The sequence below is a fragment of the Labrus mixtus genome, chromosome 14, assembly GCF_963584025.1.
Source record: "Labrus mixtus chromosome 14, fLabMix1.1, whole genome shotgun sequence".
In the NCBI taxonomy this organism is placed as follows: Eukaryota; Metazoa; Chordata; class Actinopteri; order Labriformes; family Labridae; genus Labrus; species Labrus mixtus.
Window position 1 is genome coordinate 12,527,347 of NC_083625.1, and position 19,307 is coordinate 12,546,653.

The 19,307-nt window shown below is 40.6% G+C and overlaps 3 protein-coding genes across 3 annotated transcripts in view; 2 read left to right on the forward strand and 1 right to left on the reverse strand.

Moving 5' to 3' along the window:
* The window catches only part of stk32a (serine/threonine kinase 32A), a 65,026-nt gene extending 60,297 nt beyond the window's left edge, over nt 1-4,729 (reverse strand). The window contains exons 1-2 of the mRNA XM_061055132.1: nt 4,556-4,729; nt 2,207-2,829 (exon numbers count right to left, since the gene is read on the reverse strand). Coding sequence (XP_060911115.1) covers nt 2,207-2,258 — 52 coding nt within the window. The 5' untranslated portion in view covers nt 2,259-2,829; nt 4,556-4,729. The remainder of the gene's footprint in view (nt 1-2,206; nt 2,830-4,555) is intronic.
* Nucleotides 4,730-8,520: 3,791 nt separating this feature from the next.
* On the forward strand, nt 8,521-11,025 carry zmp:0000001268 (CYTL1 domain-containing protein). The gene is made up of 4 exons (XM_061056267.1): nt 8,521-8,792; nt 9,507-9,551; nt 9,817-9,963; nt 10,838-11,025. The coding sequence occupies exons 1-4, from the start codon at nt 8,640-8,642 to the stop codon at nt 10,880-10,882; spliced, it is 390 nt and encodes a 129-aa protein (XP_060912250.1). The 5' UTR covers nt 8,521-8,639; the 3' UTR covers nt 10,883-11,025.
* A 2,393-nt stretch (nt 11,026-13,418) lies between these two features.
* The window catches only part of stk10 (serine/threonine kinase 10), a 43,710-nt gene continuing 37,821 nt past the window's right edge, over nt 13,419-19,307 (forward strand). Inside the window, exon 1 of the mRNA XM_061055133.1 lies at nt 13,419-13,931. Coding sequence (XP_060911116.1) covers nt 13,770-13,931 — 162 coding nt within the window. The 5' untranslated portion in view covers nt 13,419-13,769. The remainder of the gene's footprint in view (nt 13,932-19,307) is intronic.

A 19,307-nucleotide genomic window follows, 5' to 3' on the forward strand; every position in this document is an offset into this window, starting at 1 on the left:
TGAGAAATACAATTAGCTTTCCTTTCTAAATGTTTATGTTTATTAATAATGCACTGTTTATTTATATATATATATATATATAGAGAGAGAGAGAGAGAGAGAGAGAGAGAAAGAGAGCGAGAGATCTGTCAACATTAACTAGTTAGTCGCGCTTACTTAAGTTCTGAAATTAAAATTTACCATAGAAAAGCCTCCACAGTGTCTCCCGTGTCTCCCTCTAGTCACACAGATGCAAAAGAACAACACTGCTGCGTCTTTGAACGTCACGTTTCACTTTAAAAAAAACTCCTAAACAGCTCAGCTGACGAGTCCAAAGTAAAATCCACCTTATGACGTCAAACATTTCACTTTTTTTAATCGTGAATGAATTGTGATTAATTGTGAATCAGTTTGATCTGTAAGTTCCTGTATCTGTGGTTACGTGAAAGTTGTAACCTTAGATCTACCAGAAGGTCCTTACTTTGTTTCAAAATAAAAGTGTGATTAAATTCAAACAGCAAGTAAAGTACTCTCAGCTTAAGACAGTGCAAAAATTTAAAATAGAAGCCTTCGAAATAAAAAAAAGTGAAATAATCGAATTTCAAAAATGTGATTAATTTCATTAATCAGGATTAACTATTGAAATGTAGCCATTAAACTTAAACCGATTGACAGCCTTAAGATATATACATACATGTATATTGAATTGTCATTGTTGAATTAACAAAAATAAATAGTATTATAGCCTATATAACCTTGATGCAACCTTCCTGAAGTGTAAGTCTAAACTTAATTCTGGGGATTACTTTGTCTTCCTTGAGCTGCGTATTTCTTCTCTAGCCCAAAGCTGTATGCCCCTGCCCTCTTTAAAAACTCCCACTCTGTTATTGTGAGCAGGGAGTCAGAGAGGTGTACTGTTGCATTAAATCAGAGTACAAAAAGCCTCTGTTATGAGAAACTTTACCAGAACATCACGCTGTATGAATAAGCAGCGAGGGTTAACCATGAATAATGATTTCCTCACTGATAGCGGTCGCCTCCAGTGAAGAGGAGAAAGCCACAGATATGGATTTCATTATCGTGCCACGAGGTAATTTGACACAAATGGGGTGAAAAAATAATTTCAGTGTGTCACCGAATAATTAAAGACCATTTTCATCAGACAAGCAAATAAGCCAATTCTAACGATGATTAATGGAATTTTAACTCTCGTACATAATTCAATCACGTAGCACAAAAAAAAACCTGTTTGCTCCACAGTGAAGTAAAAGCACCGGACTTCTGACTCAAGGGCTTCTTTGAAGTCTTTGGAATGAAGCCAGAGTGGAATTAATTTCACAGAGATCAATACTTTTTTCACATTGTATTACCTACTCATGCCACTAAGAAAAAAAAGGAAATACTTTCAAAACAAGTGCTTCTCCAATTCAATTATAGCTCCTTTTTTTGATATTGACCCTAATGGCCGTAAGTCTGAAGATATTCAAGATGAAAGGCCTCGCAAGATTCAAGCAGTTTTCTGCTAGTTTTACTAAATAGTGATGTTGTCAGTGAGCCGGATCATTTGGCGCCGCACGCCAAAGAGCCAGCTCCTACAACTCCCAGCAGCAACCTCTTCAAATACCACTTTTGGATTTTATATATCAGCCATATTAAGTAATGTGTTCACCTATGATTGGTATGTATGCTCATGTTTTACTTTCACTGTTTGATGTCATTATACTAAGCCATACACAATCCAGAAAACAATGGATTCACTTAATTTGTTAAAATTAGTATCATCTTCACTTCATGTGAATATCCAGACATACTGATGATTAAAAGCTGTGTTATGTCAGGAAGGATATTATTTCTAAAAAAAAGGAACAAGGAACACTTGATGATACGGTTGATAAATGATGGAAATTGATAAAGTTCCATGAACACATTTTGTATACTTTGTATGACGTCACTTTTAAAATATATATATCTGCTTTGCACAACATCATATTATTCCATCCACGTATTTATAAACATATTATTGGATCACCCTTTCATTATGCTTAAGATTAATTCACCAAGACAAAAATAACTTACATCACATCAATAAGGCTGCAGAAAAACGCTGACTACAACTTCAAGTTATGTGTTGAATAAGTTCAAGAATTGAGCCACAAAAGTAAAAAAAAAAAACTTTTTAAAAAAATGAAACGCCAGAGAAGAAAATTGGATGTTTTTTCTTACTCACCATCGTCAGTGTCGTCAGTGACCGGAGCCTTGCTGGACTGTCCGAGCCCCATGACTGCTCCTTGCGCAGGTTCTCCTCCTTTTTCTGCTCCTTTAGCTCAACTCAGCATCCAACGGCCCCTCACTCTGCCTATGAGACGCACTCATTGCCTGGTCAACACTAGCCCATCACACACACACACACACACAGACACACACACACACCTAGTCTCACGTGCTGGACTGATCAGCCCTGTCTCTCGCTCTCTCACACACACACACTAACACACACACACATATGCAGCAGCTGGCTCCGTTTTGCTGACTTGAACAGGTCCTGTCTGCCTCTTAATGCTCCACCTGGACACAATCACCCATCATTGCAGACGCTCACACACACACATACAGGAGAGGGCTTGGGGGAACACTAAAGGCACTGAAGCGCTGAAATACACACACACAGCACACTCTGGCAGCAGCACTAAAGTCTATGTTTCCTGTCCGTCTTCACTGGTGTTTAGATGAACACAGGCAGACAGATGACTCCTGCCTGGAGGAGGAGGAGGAGGAGGAGGAGGAGGAGGAGGAGGAGGAGGGTGGGTGATGCGTTTGTGGCTGTGACCCTCTGTTGAATGAGAGCCTAACCTGTGAGGGTGGCAGGAAAACATGACACCGTCAGCAGAGGGAGGAACAGTCGGAAAAATTGAGCTTGTGAGAGATTAGGTACCTAGAGAGCATCTATTTATCCACGTTCAGATTGATAATTATCATATAGATTTAAAAAAAAGAAAAGAAAAGGAGAATCAATAAAAACATGACTAGCAAACTTGAGTCTGCAAAAGTAGCAGAACAGAATTGATGTTAATAGTTAGGACCGTTATAACACTTAATAGGAGGAGGATACATCTTTCATCACAGATTGAACCCCGGGAGGTAATCTCAGGCTAACTCAAGACACATTAAGAGATATGTGGTGCATGAAAACCATAATATCACTAGAACAGTGATAATTACTCTATTCCAACACGATCATATCACTATAAATGATTAGCTAAGTGCAGGATTTATTCCCTGTAATTGTGTTTCAGTTTCACCTCTTATCACGCTGCATCCTTAAGTTTCTTTTCATACAACATCTTGTGTCTTCTTCCTCTTTTATCCCACTGTCAACTGTTTATTAACCTCATTCATGTCATAGGCGCCACAGTATGGAGTCATGAAGTAGTGATGCGATGGGTCAAATTGACAGGGAGAGCGGTTTCAAGGGCTGTACTTACATTTTTTTTTTAAATTAAATATATATATCAATATTTGGCACCAGCGATTTGATAATTGTATCACACTAGTCAGGGTTGCAGTATCGATATTTGAGTTTCAACGTACATTAATCCTTTCTGCCTCCTTTCCGCCTTTGTTCCTTCCCTCTTTCCTTCATCTGCCCTCCATCAATAATTTAATTTTTATATCTTAATAAGAAGCTCAACCAAGTGGAGCACTGTCTGCAGCGCATATGTGATGAATGGTACGATTTGTTTTCCCATTATGAGCACTAAACTGGAGGCTTTTTGATTTATAGTTGGCTGCTGTTCTGACTGTTCACTTAATCCCTCAGGCTGTCCTCCTCAGGATGTGACATTTGATGAGTTTTGGTTCTTCTAGAGTAGAAAAAACCGAACATACTCTATTGCAAGTATGACATATGAAGCCTTGATATGATGTTGAGTGATGTCAGCATCTTAAATAGTAACCTATAAGAGATGAGAGTGTCAAAAAGTAAGTTTTTTTACAAGTTTGTTTTGTGCATTGTATCCCCTATTCTACATTATTGCTTTCCTTTTCCTCCATGGCAACTAACTGAATGGCAGCATTCCCCCTTACACAGTTCTAAAGCAGATTGAATGACTGAGCTGAGCTGCATTTTTTTTTTAGGGGTCTGGAAGGCAAACTTCCTGTCATCGCGCCAACATTTAATTCACCAGGGTAAACCTTTGTCATGAATGTCATTCCCCTGACTGCATGATAAGGTCATGAGCATATAAATATGAGTTTCCCCTCAGAGGGTGAATGACATATTCAAAAAGTAGTTCGGGAAGCCGCAGTGCTGAGCTCCCCGCAGAGGACATTGTGCTCGGAACCCTTATCTGATCGTTTGGGAGAGACACGCATTGAATAGAAAAGTGCCCCCTCTAAACACACACACACACACACACACACACACACACACACACACACACACACACACACACACACACACACACACACACACACACACACACACGCACACACACACAACCAGCCACGCACCACTCACCCCCTTGCCCCGTCCTCACATCATCCATGCGGGGCAACAGCAGCAGCTGTGGACACCTACCTCTGTGAATAGGACCATCATCCAGCCCGGTCTGCTGCAGAGCCGTGAGGAGACAGGGGAGCAGCAACAGTGCACCTCACAGCGTCACTTTGTCCAGAAGCTCGGACGCACGCAGACGCACCGGGACACCTTCCTCACGAGAAACGGAACCACTCGGCGAGACGTGACGGGGGGTGGGGGGACGAGCCGACGAGAAGTGTGTTGCGAAGTGCGATGCTTCTGAATGAAAAGAGGAAAGAGGAGAGAGCGGGGAGCAGAGATGGGGTTTAACGGGGATAAACTGCTCAGCGACTGACCTCCTCATCGCAGTGCTGGGAATGGACCGACTGGTGGCCACCCGCGTGCGTTCTGGCGGACGAGGCACGTGTCACAGGCTGCTCTGAACTGATGTGCTGTAGGGGAGAGGGTTCCCTCACTTTAACATTCAAATCTCATTCATATTTATTTAATCATTAACAAAAACAGATGAATATGTGTCAGCGTTTGGATTTTCAGAGCTAAACTAACTCTTTAATATGTACTGGTCAGGAAATGTTTTTTTTTTTTTTTTATCTAGCCTGGCCTATGACAGGGGTTGTGACTTTCAGATAGCTCAATAGGTCAATTATCTACAAACGTCACTACATGGCGAGTTCTCTCTTCTGGGTTTACAAGTAGACCTGTTTTGTAGAACCAGCAACCAACCAGAATGACCAATGATCAATCACACATCTCCCCATAGATCTTTTGATTTCAAATAATACAATAACATTGCTTCAAATACTCTTTTTGAAACCCTTTTTTCTAACCTGGGAGTCAGAGGTCATAGTCAGCATTAGAACAGCGCCCCCTACAGCCAATACTAGTGTGCTATGCGCTGCTTGAAGGCACTTGAATGAGCAGGATTGTGTATTCACTACGCAGCAACATGCCACCCCCCCCCCCCACCCCCCCCACCCCCCCCACCCCAATCATACACACACAGACATACATACATTCAAGGATGAGTAAAGTAACAGACTCTTTATAGACTAGCTGCATGTTGTTGAAATGATTTAATTATTATTTCATTATACTGAGATAATGATGGACACTAATGTCTCTCTAATGTGAGTCTACACTGACAGTAATGTACTGTATGTTGTTTCTTATACAATATTACAATACAATTGTATTATTACAATTACAATAATATACAGTAAAATGTACCTTATATTATATCTGTGTTTTTTAAAATTGAATAAGCATGTGAGAAAAATAAATGTTGTACTGAGTAAGTAGTCATTCATTTAAAAAAAAAAGAAAAAGGTATGGATTATATTATTATGCATTTGAAAATGTAGATTTTTTCGTTTTTACTTCTATTGCACCAAATCCCAACAAAGGTTATCTCAGGACACACTGCATAGAGCAGGATAGACTGTACTCTTAAACATTTTATTTAGAGAGACCCAACATTCACCTCACAATGAGCAAGTACTTGGCAACAGTGGTAAGAAAACAATATACTTTTAACAGGCAGAAACGTCAAGCAGAACCAGACTCACTGATGGATAGCCGTCTGCCAGGACTGTCTGGGCTCTGAGAGGAGAGATTCCTAAGATAAATAATGAAACACTTTCAAAACAGATTGATGCCTAACATTTGATTTGAATTTCTTTAAAAATCAAAAATAGGAAAGTTTATGGGATAAACTCACACTCCCTCCCTTGTCTTTTTACTATTTCAGTGTTGGGTCCTATTGAGACTTTGTTTGAAATAGAGGATCATGGTTGTTGTAGAAATCCCACAGGGATATGAGAGGATAACTGCCAGAATGTTCAATGAAACAAGATTTTCCCAAGAAATGCATAAGGAAAAAAAAGAGCCTTCATTTCATGTGTGTTAGCTCTATGATTAATATGCATTAATGAGCAGGGCTTTAAAACCAGAAAACCTGTCTTCTGGGAAGATTTCTGTCGTCCAATCTCTTATGAAACATTAACTTCAGAGGCCATTAAGACCTCACTGTAAAACACATTGGACCGTTCTAATGACTGCATGGTCCCCGGCGTCCCCTGACAACTGAGCAGGCCAAGGTCGAGGAGGACGTCCGAGTGTTGGGACTGCAGGAGCAGAGATATGCTTACAGTGCACACTGCACATTTTCTTCCTTTTTTATGCCTCTCCGTCATGCCAAGACACCCTCAGTGTGGGCCATCCATCTTTATATGGATGGTGGAGACAGACCTTCAACTCCCCACACACGCTATGAGAGGTGACGAGCATCAGTCAAAAGCAGGCCAACGCTCTGTCTTGCGTTTTGGCATCATCAGGAAGTGTGCTGCTTTGTTAGATGAGATGAATGATGATGGTGTCATATCACAGCTGGACAGAGACAGAGGGAAGCTACTTAACCTGCAGGAGGCCTCAGCCAGGGCCAAGGCTGTCCTAGATTGACTAGAGACGATATTTTTCTTTGCCTGTAAAGAGATCAGTCATAGAAAAGTCGTGTTTGAATTGATTTGGATTCTAATTAAGGACAAAAAAAAAAACTATGTGCAAAACTTTAACATGACTCTAAAGGACTATCCCTATTAGGATGCACAGGAAGATAAGTTGAAATCCGTATAAATAGCCCCATCTAGTGGACATGAATAACATTACATGATATGAAAGCAGCCAGAATGAATATGAGTGCTCTGTAATGTTAAAAAATATTTTACAGTATAAGTCACTTTTCATAATCACTCTTCTTGACAAAGTATAAGCAGTAAAACCTTTAGCTCCTTCCTAACTTAAAAAAGTCTCAATATGGCACATCTGCCAAGGTATAGGCTTTGCGGTTCTGTTCTATATTATTAGATTCCAACGGACGCTATTTGGTAGCTTTTCTTTATTTTGTTCAAGGAATATATGTAGTTTCACTAACAGAGATTTTATTTAACATACTTTTTTCTTGATTGTGTTCATGATACTCCGTTGTAATCAGCTTCTTAGTAACATTAAAAGAAGCAGTAGACTAAATGTTATGTTAGACACGAGAAGCTGAAATATAGAACTCTGGTAGTCTGTGGGTAGTGATGCCACTCATCAACTTTCTGTGTGCTCATTGATTTGTTTTGCTTTCTTATCTTCTCCCTTCCACTGAAGTAAAAAAAAAAAACAGAATAACTTAACACTGAAAGCAACACACCTGCAGCTTGATGATAAAGGTCCAAATATTCATAATAAAAAAAAGAGACAGTGGTTTGAACCTTTAGGTCTGTTTTTTGGACTCATGACTGTCTGAATCTCAAGACGCCAGGCAGGGTTATTTATAAAGAACATTTCTCTTCGAGTTATCTAAGTGTGCTCTGAATCCAAATGCATGCAGCAATGAAAACATATGCGAAAAAGAATATAGAAAGTATAAAAATAACCTGGTTTCTGTCTTTGGTGATATGGGGATCCTGAGACAGTAGCTGATAGAGTAAAGCAATGTTTTTAATTGAATGTGCATGAGCTACATAAGCTGTCTGACGCTATTCAGCTGATTCTAAGAGATAAGATGTTTAGCAGCATATATACTGTGTGGTGAATAGTATAGACACTTACATGATGACATCATTAAATACAATATGAAGGCTCTTGTATTGAAGCATCAAGCTTTACATCCTATTAAAAAAGCTGCTACTTATAGATGATGATTCACGTTCTGAATATTTCTACTTTGGGTACTTTAAAGTAAGTATGTTTGTCTTTTGAGTTTAATTTGGTAATTGATGACTAAAAACATCTGAGCACATCTGCAAAAAAAATCTTGTTCAAAAGATATAACTTTGCCCTGAAGCTGCCCTCAACTACTTTTTTGTCTTCTTAATACTGAAATATTTGGATTAAAAAAAAAACATTGAATGTGTATACTCTCTTGATCCTCCCCTGAATCTCCTATAAAGTGTAGCACTGTCTTATCTGACGTATTGTGTTGCCGCCTGTCATTCCTCAGCAGTGTCTGTGTCAGTCTGGAGTAAACAGGGGGGGGTGTTCAAATCTGTCTGCATGCATACGTGGCTGCATGTGTGACATTGGGTCACACAAACAAACAATCAGAGGTTTCTGTCAGAGCCGAAGGTGACAGTGAGTCATGGCAGTCTTCAACCACTTGTTGCTCTTTTCCTGCTTGGTGCCGCTGGCTCTGAGCTCCCCTTTCTTCCCTCCAACGTGCTACTCTAAGGTGCTGAGCATGGCACGGGAGATCACCCAGTGGGCTGCACACCTGAAGAGGGACTATGAAACTGTGAGTCAGCAGCTGCGTTATCTCTGGTTATAGATTTAAGCTGTGGTTATTGAATTGAACAATTTCAGAGTTTAGATTCTTCAATGGTCTTATGTGCTACTGTCATGCTGTGTATTCACTTTTTAGGTCTTTATGTCGTGTTGTGTGTTTGGTGGGTCGTAAACTGTTTTGGGGGCGGCAGTAGCTCAGTCTGTAGGGACTTGGGTTGGGAACCTGGGGGACGCCAGATCAAGTCCCGGTACAGACCCATGAGCGTTGGTCTGGTAGCTGAAGAGGTGCCAGGGAACATTCAGAGTACTGCCAAGGTGGCCTTGAGCAAGGCATCGAATCATCGACAGCTCTGGCGTGCCTCCTGGGCAGCAGTGTGTAGCAGCCCCACTCTGACATCTCTCCACTAATGCATGTCCTGTTTGTGCATGTGTCTATTTGTGTAAGAAGCATGTCTGTCATTAACAGAGTGTAAAACCAGAATTTCCCTCAGGGATTAATAAAGCATGTCAAATTAGAAAAGAAAAACACTAAGACAGTTTATGTTTCATTCATTCATTTATTATCTTAATAAATAGAGGGATGCATAATTTAGTTTATCTGGAAAAAAAACTCAATTCTAAAGGAGCTTAAGAGCCTTAACCTAAAATGTCTCAGACTTTAGGGACATTTGGCATAAAAGTTGGTTGCATTATGTTGCAAAGGTTAAATTGTTTTTCCTTCCAGGGTTACTGCATGGACCACATGCCGGATCTCTACCTTGATGTCCATGTAAGTATGACTTCAAATGACATGTAATTGTGACATAAACATGTTTATTGGATTAGAATTGCCAAAGTTCAGAAAAAGTGAACACTGCAAACCACTCAGTGAAAACACACACATGGAAAGAAAATGTGATTCCTGATCCTTACACTTCGTCTGTCTTGAGTTCTCCATCTGTTTTTCAAAAGTCTACACAAACATCTGTGGTATTTTGACTGCAAACCTCGGCTGTAAATCAGGCTCGGACACTAATTACTAGTCCTGCCCTCAGAATGCGTGTGTGATGTACAAAATGAGGACCTACATGTCCCTGATAGAGGAACTGCGACAGCGGCGCTGCGCCTACACCAGAGACGTGAGGAAGCTGGGGTCCACTCTGAGGCAGCTCTTCATCTTCATGTCGGAGAAATGTCACGGGGTAAGACAGGACTAGTGGTTAAAGTTTAAGAAACTGAAGTGAAATTATACTTTTAGGATGTGTCTTATAGGCAAATAGGTAGAAATAAATGTGTAAGGACAAAAAGTGATCTGCAGTCAAAGATGATGAAGTAAACACACTTTTGTCCGTTCTTGTGATTGTTGAGTAACAGGCCTCATGATTATTGCCCCATATCTGCACAAAACTAGCAATGTCCTAGTATAAATGTGCTGATGAATGTTTTATCTTAATGGTTTGCATCTTGGATTTTCAGATAAAATAATAATTATTCATTCATCCATATTTTAAAGTCACAAAATATATGAACTCCACTGAGCTAGAGTCTTCACTGCAGCCTGACACGGAACAGAAAAAAGGAAAAAAAAATGATGCGATGCATTCACGCTGCCTGCTGGTTAATGGGTCACTCAGTGGGTCATTTCACAGGATTAAACAGGCTTTAGGAAGCAGATTATGAAAAATGTTGAGTTCTCAGTGGGGTTTTTGATCCTGCAGTGCACCTGAACCGTCACGTAAGGCACATCTGGGTCTGTGCCTGTTTGTGGTTTTTTTTCATAACAGACTGACATGACCTGTCGGTGCAGACCAGGCCACAGAGTCTGTCTCAAGGGGACACAGTTAATTCCCTTTAATTGTGGTCAATTAAGTAAACTACGATGATGATAAAATTAAAAGCCTGAGCTCTAATTTAGGTCAACCACTGACAGGAAAGAGAGTAAATGGAGTCTTTGCACATGTCATGTTGTGACCTGTAATTGTTGTGGTATATTAATGTGAAGCCTCAATAGATAGCTTTCTGAATTTATACTTGATCAGTGAAAACCTAACATGTTTTTTTCTTCTTTTTTTACAGGAATTGGTGTTCACCAGCTATGACTGTGCAGCATTGGAGCGCTAACATCTATAAGGCCAATGTTACAGCCTGCTCAGAGAGACCCTTACAGTCCCTCTATGTACATCCTTTAAACATCTGCAATAATTGGGGCAATGGTAGCCTAGCGGTTAGTGTGCGTGCCCCATGTACGGGGGCATCGTCCTGCAAGCGGGCGGCCCGGGTTTGAATTTGACCTGTGGCTCCTTTTCCGAATGTCATTCCCCACTCTCTCTCTCTCTCTCTCTCTCTCTCTCTCTCTCTCTCACTGATTACTGACTCTATCTCTAAAAATAAAAGCCCCTCCAAATCTTAAACTTAAAACATCTGCCATGATTGACAGACAAGATTTATATTTCACTTAAATGTATCATTACTTTAATCATCTTTTTTTAACACGTATTACCAAAACATATCCTCTGTTTTCTGACTTTGGGAACATTTCACGTAATAAATGTATTAAAATGCCTTTTTTCCCTCATTTGACATTTTGATAATATAACAATGTAGTCTCATTCTTTTTTTTTTTTCTTGTGCACCAGCAGACTAGGAATATAAATTACCGGTGGGTCAAATATGGGTTACTCTAATCATTATAATCGAAGCTACACACACACTGTCCAAGTCTCACTGCAATTCATCTTTACTCTGTCAATAAAAGAAGTGCATTAAAGATCTCTGCTCCATCCAAAGTGAACTACATTACATAAACACATATAGTATGTCATAGCTTACAATACAACACATCCAATATATTTCTTATGTGTTCTTATAGTATTGATATTTTAACCTGTTCAGAATCTGACACCTACCTTTATTTAATGTAGTGATTTATTCACAATATAAAACACATTTACTGAGTGAACTATTTGCTTTTGTCTGTAAAAAAAAAAAAAAGGACTTAGATATGTCAGTTTTGTAGTCATCGAAAATATACAGACACAGACACATACAAAACCTCTGTGGGCTTGTATGGACATGTTCGATTGTGCCTCTTTACTGTAGGCCTACATTCTTTAGGGATTTACAGGAGTATGATCAAATCAGTTCAATATATCTATATTGTAGAGAACATTTAACAATATGTTTTTCAATAGGTTTGAAGAACTAATGTTCACACGCATCATGCCAAGAATGGAAACATGACAGGATGAACATTGTAAAACGGAAGAGATGTCCAGCATATTACGACAGCTCAGTGCCAAAGCATGACATCAGCTCACTGCTACCAAATCTTCCTGTCCAAACCTGGTTATCCAGCACTTAATTGTTTGGCCTATCCTTCATAGAATTGTAAGAGAAAATGACTCATGCAAATTAAATGGTTAATGAAGGCCAACAAGTTTCACTCTGAAATACTTTGTGCTTTCTGAAGGACAAATGTCACTGAAGTTCAGATTTTCCAGAATGAACATACTCTGTAAATGTCAGCGTTGTGTTAAGTCACATAGATCAAAAGTCATGAGACCTGGATTTGATCTAAATTGTAATAGTTGTTTTACTCCTTCCTTACTCCTTGTTTTACTCCTTTTTTTCAAAACAATTTTTTCCTGTTTTCGAGCAGCAGTTTATAACACAAGTGAACATCAGATGCGTTCTCATACTTTACCTTTGGTTCTCAAACGTTTTAAGTGTGAAAACTGACCACCAAGGACTCAGAGTAAATAAAAAAAGGCAACAACCAAGAGTTGTACTTATTTATAGAATGCAACTGAAGGTGAATTAATATAAAAAGGATTTCAAAACAAGCAGCAAATCGGGAAGGATCATCGTAGACTTCATTTTCAAATCTCTTTCCAGTTGTTGTGAATGATAATGTAGAACTATTGTTACTCAGATGGTTTCAGGAGGATAAAGAAAAACATTTGGATGTACACACACACACACACACACACACACACACACACACACACACACACACACACGGTAATTAAGTCATTTCAAATTACATAAAACACCAAAAGTCAAATAAATAAATAAATAAATAAAAAACGCTGATATAGTGGGGATGTTTATGAATAATGACGTAATTGATTAGGTTTTAAAATATCCCCCTTCTACTTAGCAGGTACAAGTTTGCTGAGTTGAGCGTGCCACTAGAGGGCGCTACAACTCAAATGAAAACCTGATGAGCAAGTAGAGTGAGCCAGCAAGCACTTCAAATAAGAGAAAAGACACCTCAGAGAAAGCAGCAGGACGATGGGTTGTGATTAAAAAGCTTAATACAGGCTAAACAGGGTTTACAGGTAGCACCCCCCCCCCCCCCCCCAACACCCACCCACCAGTCTCAACTGTTTTGTTCTTCAAGAAAACATAAATAAAAACAGACGTTAAGAACGACGAAAAAAAAAAAAAAAAAGAAGGCCTTCTTATGTAAAAGACGTAATTCCACCAGAGCTCCGAGTTCTCGGTTCTCGTCCCAGCTGTTGGATGTGTCTGCGGACCCGCCCATCACAGACCCGGACGTGAAGTCCTTGTACATCATCATCGCTGCAGTGACGACGACCTGTCCTTTCGAAGAAACTACATTTCCATGACGGCACTGGGCTGGTTGTTGAGTAACGAGGTGGGGCTTTTGCGCTCACTTTGAAGCAACAAGTCAACCTGACTGACAGACAGGCAGGCAGACGGACGAGAGACTAACTCCATCGTGTTTCAGCGGCAGGTGGTCACAGCTACACCGCACACTGTGAATGGGAATATTACCACCCTGGCTTCAGAAGCAACGTTTGCGATGGACTGACTAGAATAACTACGTTGATATAGTTCAGACTCTTGCTAAAGAAGTATACAAGTGTTGTTGTTTTTTTTTTTTCGTACGAGCCACGCGTCTCTGCGTGCGTAATGCTCTCCATTTAGAGCCCTTCGATAATCTTCTTTTTTTTGGTTTCAGCTGGATGTGTTTTAGTTGTGTATGATGGCATTCGCTAGATTCAGCAGAATACTCCGTTTGCCCACGATTGAATTAAAAAAGAAAGTTAAGCAGTACGAGCACGTCCACCGGGACATCAACCCAAACGACTTATGGGAATTAATCGGCGAGTTGGGCGACGGTGCGTTTGGAAAGGTCTACAAGGTGAGTGAGACTTCAGAGATATGAGGCACCTGCAACCTCGCAATACTACTCTAAGGGAGAGACCTTTTTAATGGATCTTTGTCCATTCAAACGTCATTGATGCTTGCGAAAGAAGATGTTGTTGCTGAATTAAGCTGTCAGAGCAGCTTCTTCTTTCTTAATTTGTTTACATGTTGCTCCATCGTCTCCTCCAAAACTTCGACACTCTAGTGATCTCCCATAAAGGTGTTTCAAGAACTACTCCAATATGATTCATTTTTACCAATTGACAGATGTCAAACATGAAGTAGTATTGAACTGTGATGCACATATCTTGGTCTTTCTTAGCCTAAAGTTGTGACTATTTCTGATCATCTGTTAATGCTCCACCGCCCCAGCGTACTATTTCAACAATGCTGTTGGTTCAGTTTTAAGCTGCATAACGAACTCAGGTTGTCGTCACACTGTGGCTTTGGGTGTCATAGAAAAGTGGTACACATCAATTGACTGAAAGTAAGTTGAGGTACTTTATATGCGGCTTGTCGAAATGTATTTTCTGACAATTTTGACCATTTAAAAAAATAAAATAAAAAATTGTGCAATTTCAGCATGAAAGTTATTTACCTACTTTTTTTAAGAGTGCCAAGGGGGCAAACATTTACATAAACTATCAGATCTCTGGATTTAAATGCGTTGACAATCCATCTCTTTATTTGTAGAAGACCTCAGTATCGACAAGCAAACACTTTCCTGTAAATAAACGTACATCATCCAAAGCAGAGTCAATTTCTCTTATTGGAAGAAATATGTCAATACTTTTTTTTTTTTATTCAAAACCTAAATATATTATAAAATGGCCAGATTTGTTGCCATGAAAGGGCCTGATCTGGCCCAATGTAAGCCCATTGAATAGTTCTGATCTACAGTCCGGAGTGTAAAGTCAAATCTCCTTGCTGTGGATCCAGTGTGAAAGCTCTCTCTTCATTAGTTCAGTCCTTTACTGTTAAACCCCTCCTCAGCAGCAGCAGCAGCAGCAACACTTTTGGCTCTGAGGAGTTATTTAATTTGGATGTCGGCTGCTCAGTCCCCTCTGTGCAGCCTGGTACAGTCACTCTGTGTGTGTGAGCTGCCCGCTGCAGCACAGTGGGAGTCTTTGACACTTCAGGGGCCGCAGTGGAAGAAGTGATGCTTTACCAGAAAAGAAAACGTAGCCTTTGACGATGACTCCACCTTGTATAGGTATTCAGTTTTCACTGGACTGTGTACATACAGTACGGGAAAGAAACTGCAGCATATACCCTCAACAGCTCATCATGATCTCCCTCTCTCTTTACCTTTCCATTGAAAGTCAGCGTCTTGGAGTTAGACGAATGACTTGTTAGCACTAAAATTAAATAGAAATTGTCAAATGAATGCATTTTTAGCATGTGGTCTGCACATTGATTTACATAAATGTACCTGTAATGCATATTTTACACCAGAAGGAGCATGTGAGAAGTCCTGTGGACAGAATAGATAAACAAAAACATCATAAGTGTATCATAAAATAATAAATTGCTTTCGGTTTGCCTTCTGGAACATGAGGTGATTTCATTAGGCAGAAAAGTTCATTTGACATCCTGCTTCTAGCTTCAAAGTTGTTCAACTTAAAGCCTTGAAGCAACAGTTGAGTTGCTGCTCATCTCTCTGTCCGACGTCATCCTGTTCGGCAGGCATTCTTAAAGCGTATATATCCCCACGATGTTTGCACTTTCTTATACAAATATATACAGCCTCTGCTTTGGCTCCTGTTTCTGTTCCTCGAGTGCCTCAGAGGAGGACAGATCCACACCTGCATGTGTCAGATGTAGCAGGGAGGAGGGCGGAGTGGGCGCAGATGACAGCCAAGAGAGGAAGTCGTGGGACTTCTTCAGGGGGGGACAGCTTCCTCTCACAGCTCCTTATCCCCTTAATCATCAGCACATCTGTGGGAGGGGGAGAGGCCTTCGGGTGGTGAATCGCACGTGTTTTTCCGCTGTTTAAAGTGTGTGGTAGAGAAGGCAACAGAGTAAAACACGAGTGAAATCAGCTTCTTATCAGACTGTTGGGTGTGTGAGACAAAACATACAGCAGAGAAGGGTACAGATAGTGTCCTCACTAAAAGGTAAACTCTTATCGTGTAGTACATGGCAGGGGATTACTGCTCGGGAAACTTAATTTGTTCTCGAATTCGATCATAAAGAGATGCTTACGTTATTAACAAGAAACTACTGAAGAATGTGTAAGTAATGTTTGTAATGTATAAAGGAGCCCCTCAGCTCATAATCTGTCAAAACACATCAACAGAAAACACAGTATCTATTAGTTGGTGTAGCCTCGCTGTGTTCGAGTCACACAGGAGGCCAACACACGTGCACAAACAAACTGTTGTTGACATTCTCAGGTTTTGTGTGTCACAGGGTTACAGTATCACTGCCCACCATCACTCACACAACCATGCACTGTAGTGAAACAGACAGATAGCTCAAGGCAGGGTTTTTAAATATTGCATAGTTTACTGTTTGGCTGCAAGTTTCCAATTGTTTCCGCTAACTTTAAGAAATGTAGCTTCCTTTTTTGGGGTTGCGAAAATATTGATCATTTTTAGCATAATTATTGTTTTCAAAGCACTATTTTAGCTTTAAATTGTATTTCGATTAAATGTGCAGCCCTTAGTGCATGTTTTAAGTCGTTGACACACTCCTCAAAATGTCGCACCGTGTTGTTCACAAAGCTCATAACGGTGCAAAAACAAAACTTAACTTTAACCCTGTAGAACCTCTTCACTCCCCCTCATGCTTCTTTCTGCCAGGAGAATGTGTCACTTCCTGCCCTCTCAGACAGTGTGTCAAAGGATGCTTTCTGTGTTTTAATCACGTCTGTCTATGCAAGCTTGCACTTGTTGGAAATGTGTGTGTGTGTGTGTGTGTGTGTGTGTGAAGGTGTGTGTGTCTGTCCGCAGCTGAAGCGTGAAACAGAGGAGTTGCATGGTTCCCCCTCTCTAATTAATAGGCCACGTGCCGCTGAGCACATTACCCTGCTGCCGCCGCTGAACTGTTTCCATAGACACGCGCGTGCTGTGAGGTTACGCTCTGTCAGATTCCCATTGTGGGATGAAAACCACAGGGCATCTTATCGCTGTAGGTGTATAATGTAAAGGAAAGTGTGCTTAACCTGGTCTTAAAACTGTGCAGGAATCGGTGATGTGGTAATGACACAGAAATGCACTAGTACTGTTTAGGATCTCTTTAAATAGTCATTTAAGACATTTTGTGCATCATTTCCAAACAGGGAAATAATTCAATATGCCTAATTTAATTTGTTTTGTCATTTCATGATTTATTTTTTAGCTGTAAGATTGTGAGTGGAATGTTTTTTAGAGGAGCAAAGAACAAAGTTTGAAGGAGAAAACAACCTTTTTGATGCACCGTTGTTAAAAGAAAGAAAGAAAGATGAAGTGCAGCCGTGCGTTTTGGACATTCATTAACTGTCATCTTTGGGGCCTTAAGCTTCTAGTCGTTCTTTAGCAAATGCAAACCAGGATTTTACCTGTCAGTCTTGTGTTTAGACTATGTCATCCATCCATTATCCACGCCGCTCGTCCTGTTTGGGCGTCGCGTGGCCGGAGCCGATCCCAGCTGTCATTGGGGCGAGAGTCAGGGCACACCGTGAACTGCTCGCCAATCAATCACAGGTCTGACATTTAGAGACAGACACACTTTCACGCTTACACTCACAAGTAAGGGCAATTTAGAGTCACCAGTTAACCTGAAGAGCATGAGTTTAGACTGTGGAAGGAAGCTGGAGAGTACCTGGAGAGAACCCGTGCATGCATGGGGGGGGGAACACACTTTCCTGTCCGCTGAGGAATTCAAAACAGGAATCTTGTTGTCGTGATGTGACAGCACTAACTAACCCAGACTATGTCCGAAACAAAGGGATTTCAAACACTGTTGGTGTCTCAAAGAATGCACACAAGGGACGTATACTGCTGCCCAAAGTACATGTGGGGACTGTTGGAAGTCACACAGACACACATGGTAGCAATCTGTTTTCTTCCTGTCTGACACATAGTTAATGTCAAACTGTCTGGTTGGCTTAAGGCTCTAGAAAATGACACGGCTTATGTTATAGGTAAAATCTGATGGGATATACTTTTACCAACAAAACAGTCTACTTTTGATTACAGACAGAACTCTGGTCTTCTGGGTGAATTGTTGTTTGGATAACTACTCATGTGATCCTTGTTGGTTGTACTACATCACTAAGGGTTGTTCCTCTTGAGCGTGTCATAATGTTAGGTTCGGAGCTCTACAGCTATCTGAAACCACTGAGGCAGACGCTGAAGGGTAGCTTGTCGGCAGGATGAGATGCTGAAAGCTGTGACAAAGCATCCGTTTTTTTGATGCCTTTGGTATGAGAATTTGACTTTGGTAATGGACACACGTTCTGCAAAAAAAGAAGCGCGATCATTTTGTTTCGAGAGTGTGTCCGCTTTTAAGATTTGACTACCGGGCCAGATGTTGAAGATAAACTTGATTGCACTATGGCACAAATAAGAAAGAGGTGTGGCTGGTGTATCGCAATGACATATGGTGGAATGAAAGGCTTATGGAAAAAAAGTCACTAAGAACACGATTATACTCTTCAGTCAAGTGAAAGACAAAACACTTCTTGGTGTCAGAAGTGAGGAGGAAGAGGAGGAGGGGGGAGAAAGGTCGCAAAACCACAAGGTTCATGTCAAAAGCTATTTGTCTTCATTTCTAACATGGCAGTGCCACAAAGATGTTACTTTACTGAGACAACCGTCAAGAGCTGCTGCTGACACTCTGGGTCTAATCTCATGGACCAGCTGTGCTGACAGTGACTGATAGGAGCCGAGACACGGTGGGCGTGGGCTCCTGCGTGCTGGCAGTCCCCTTCGTCGTTGGGATGACAGGGCTTGTGGCGCTTAACAGAAAGCTTCCGCTCTGTTCCCGCAGGTGTTTGCAGCTGGCTGAAAATAGCCTCTGACCAACTTAAGATCATAGAACTTTTGATTACACTGACTATTATCCTCGTACATTCTCAGAAAACGTTACGCTCAATGCAAGAAGCAGATAAAAACTCTTACAGTGGCCAAACATTTCTGCTTAGGACTTTTCTTAATTTGTCTTACTTTGCACCCATTCCACCTGAAGTTACTTTACATAGGTTCTGGATAAAGTTAAAATGATTAATCAGCCATTTCACAACCCGTCTGATCTTGGTTTTTGGTTTCGGTAGCGAGCTGTAACCATGTCCGTGCGTTAACTCTCTAATCTGTTGCAACTTTCTGGGTGTTCTGCAAACTGTATACAGGAAAGGTGTCTCCTCCTGTGAGATCAATGCTGTGAAAAT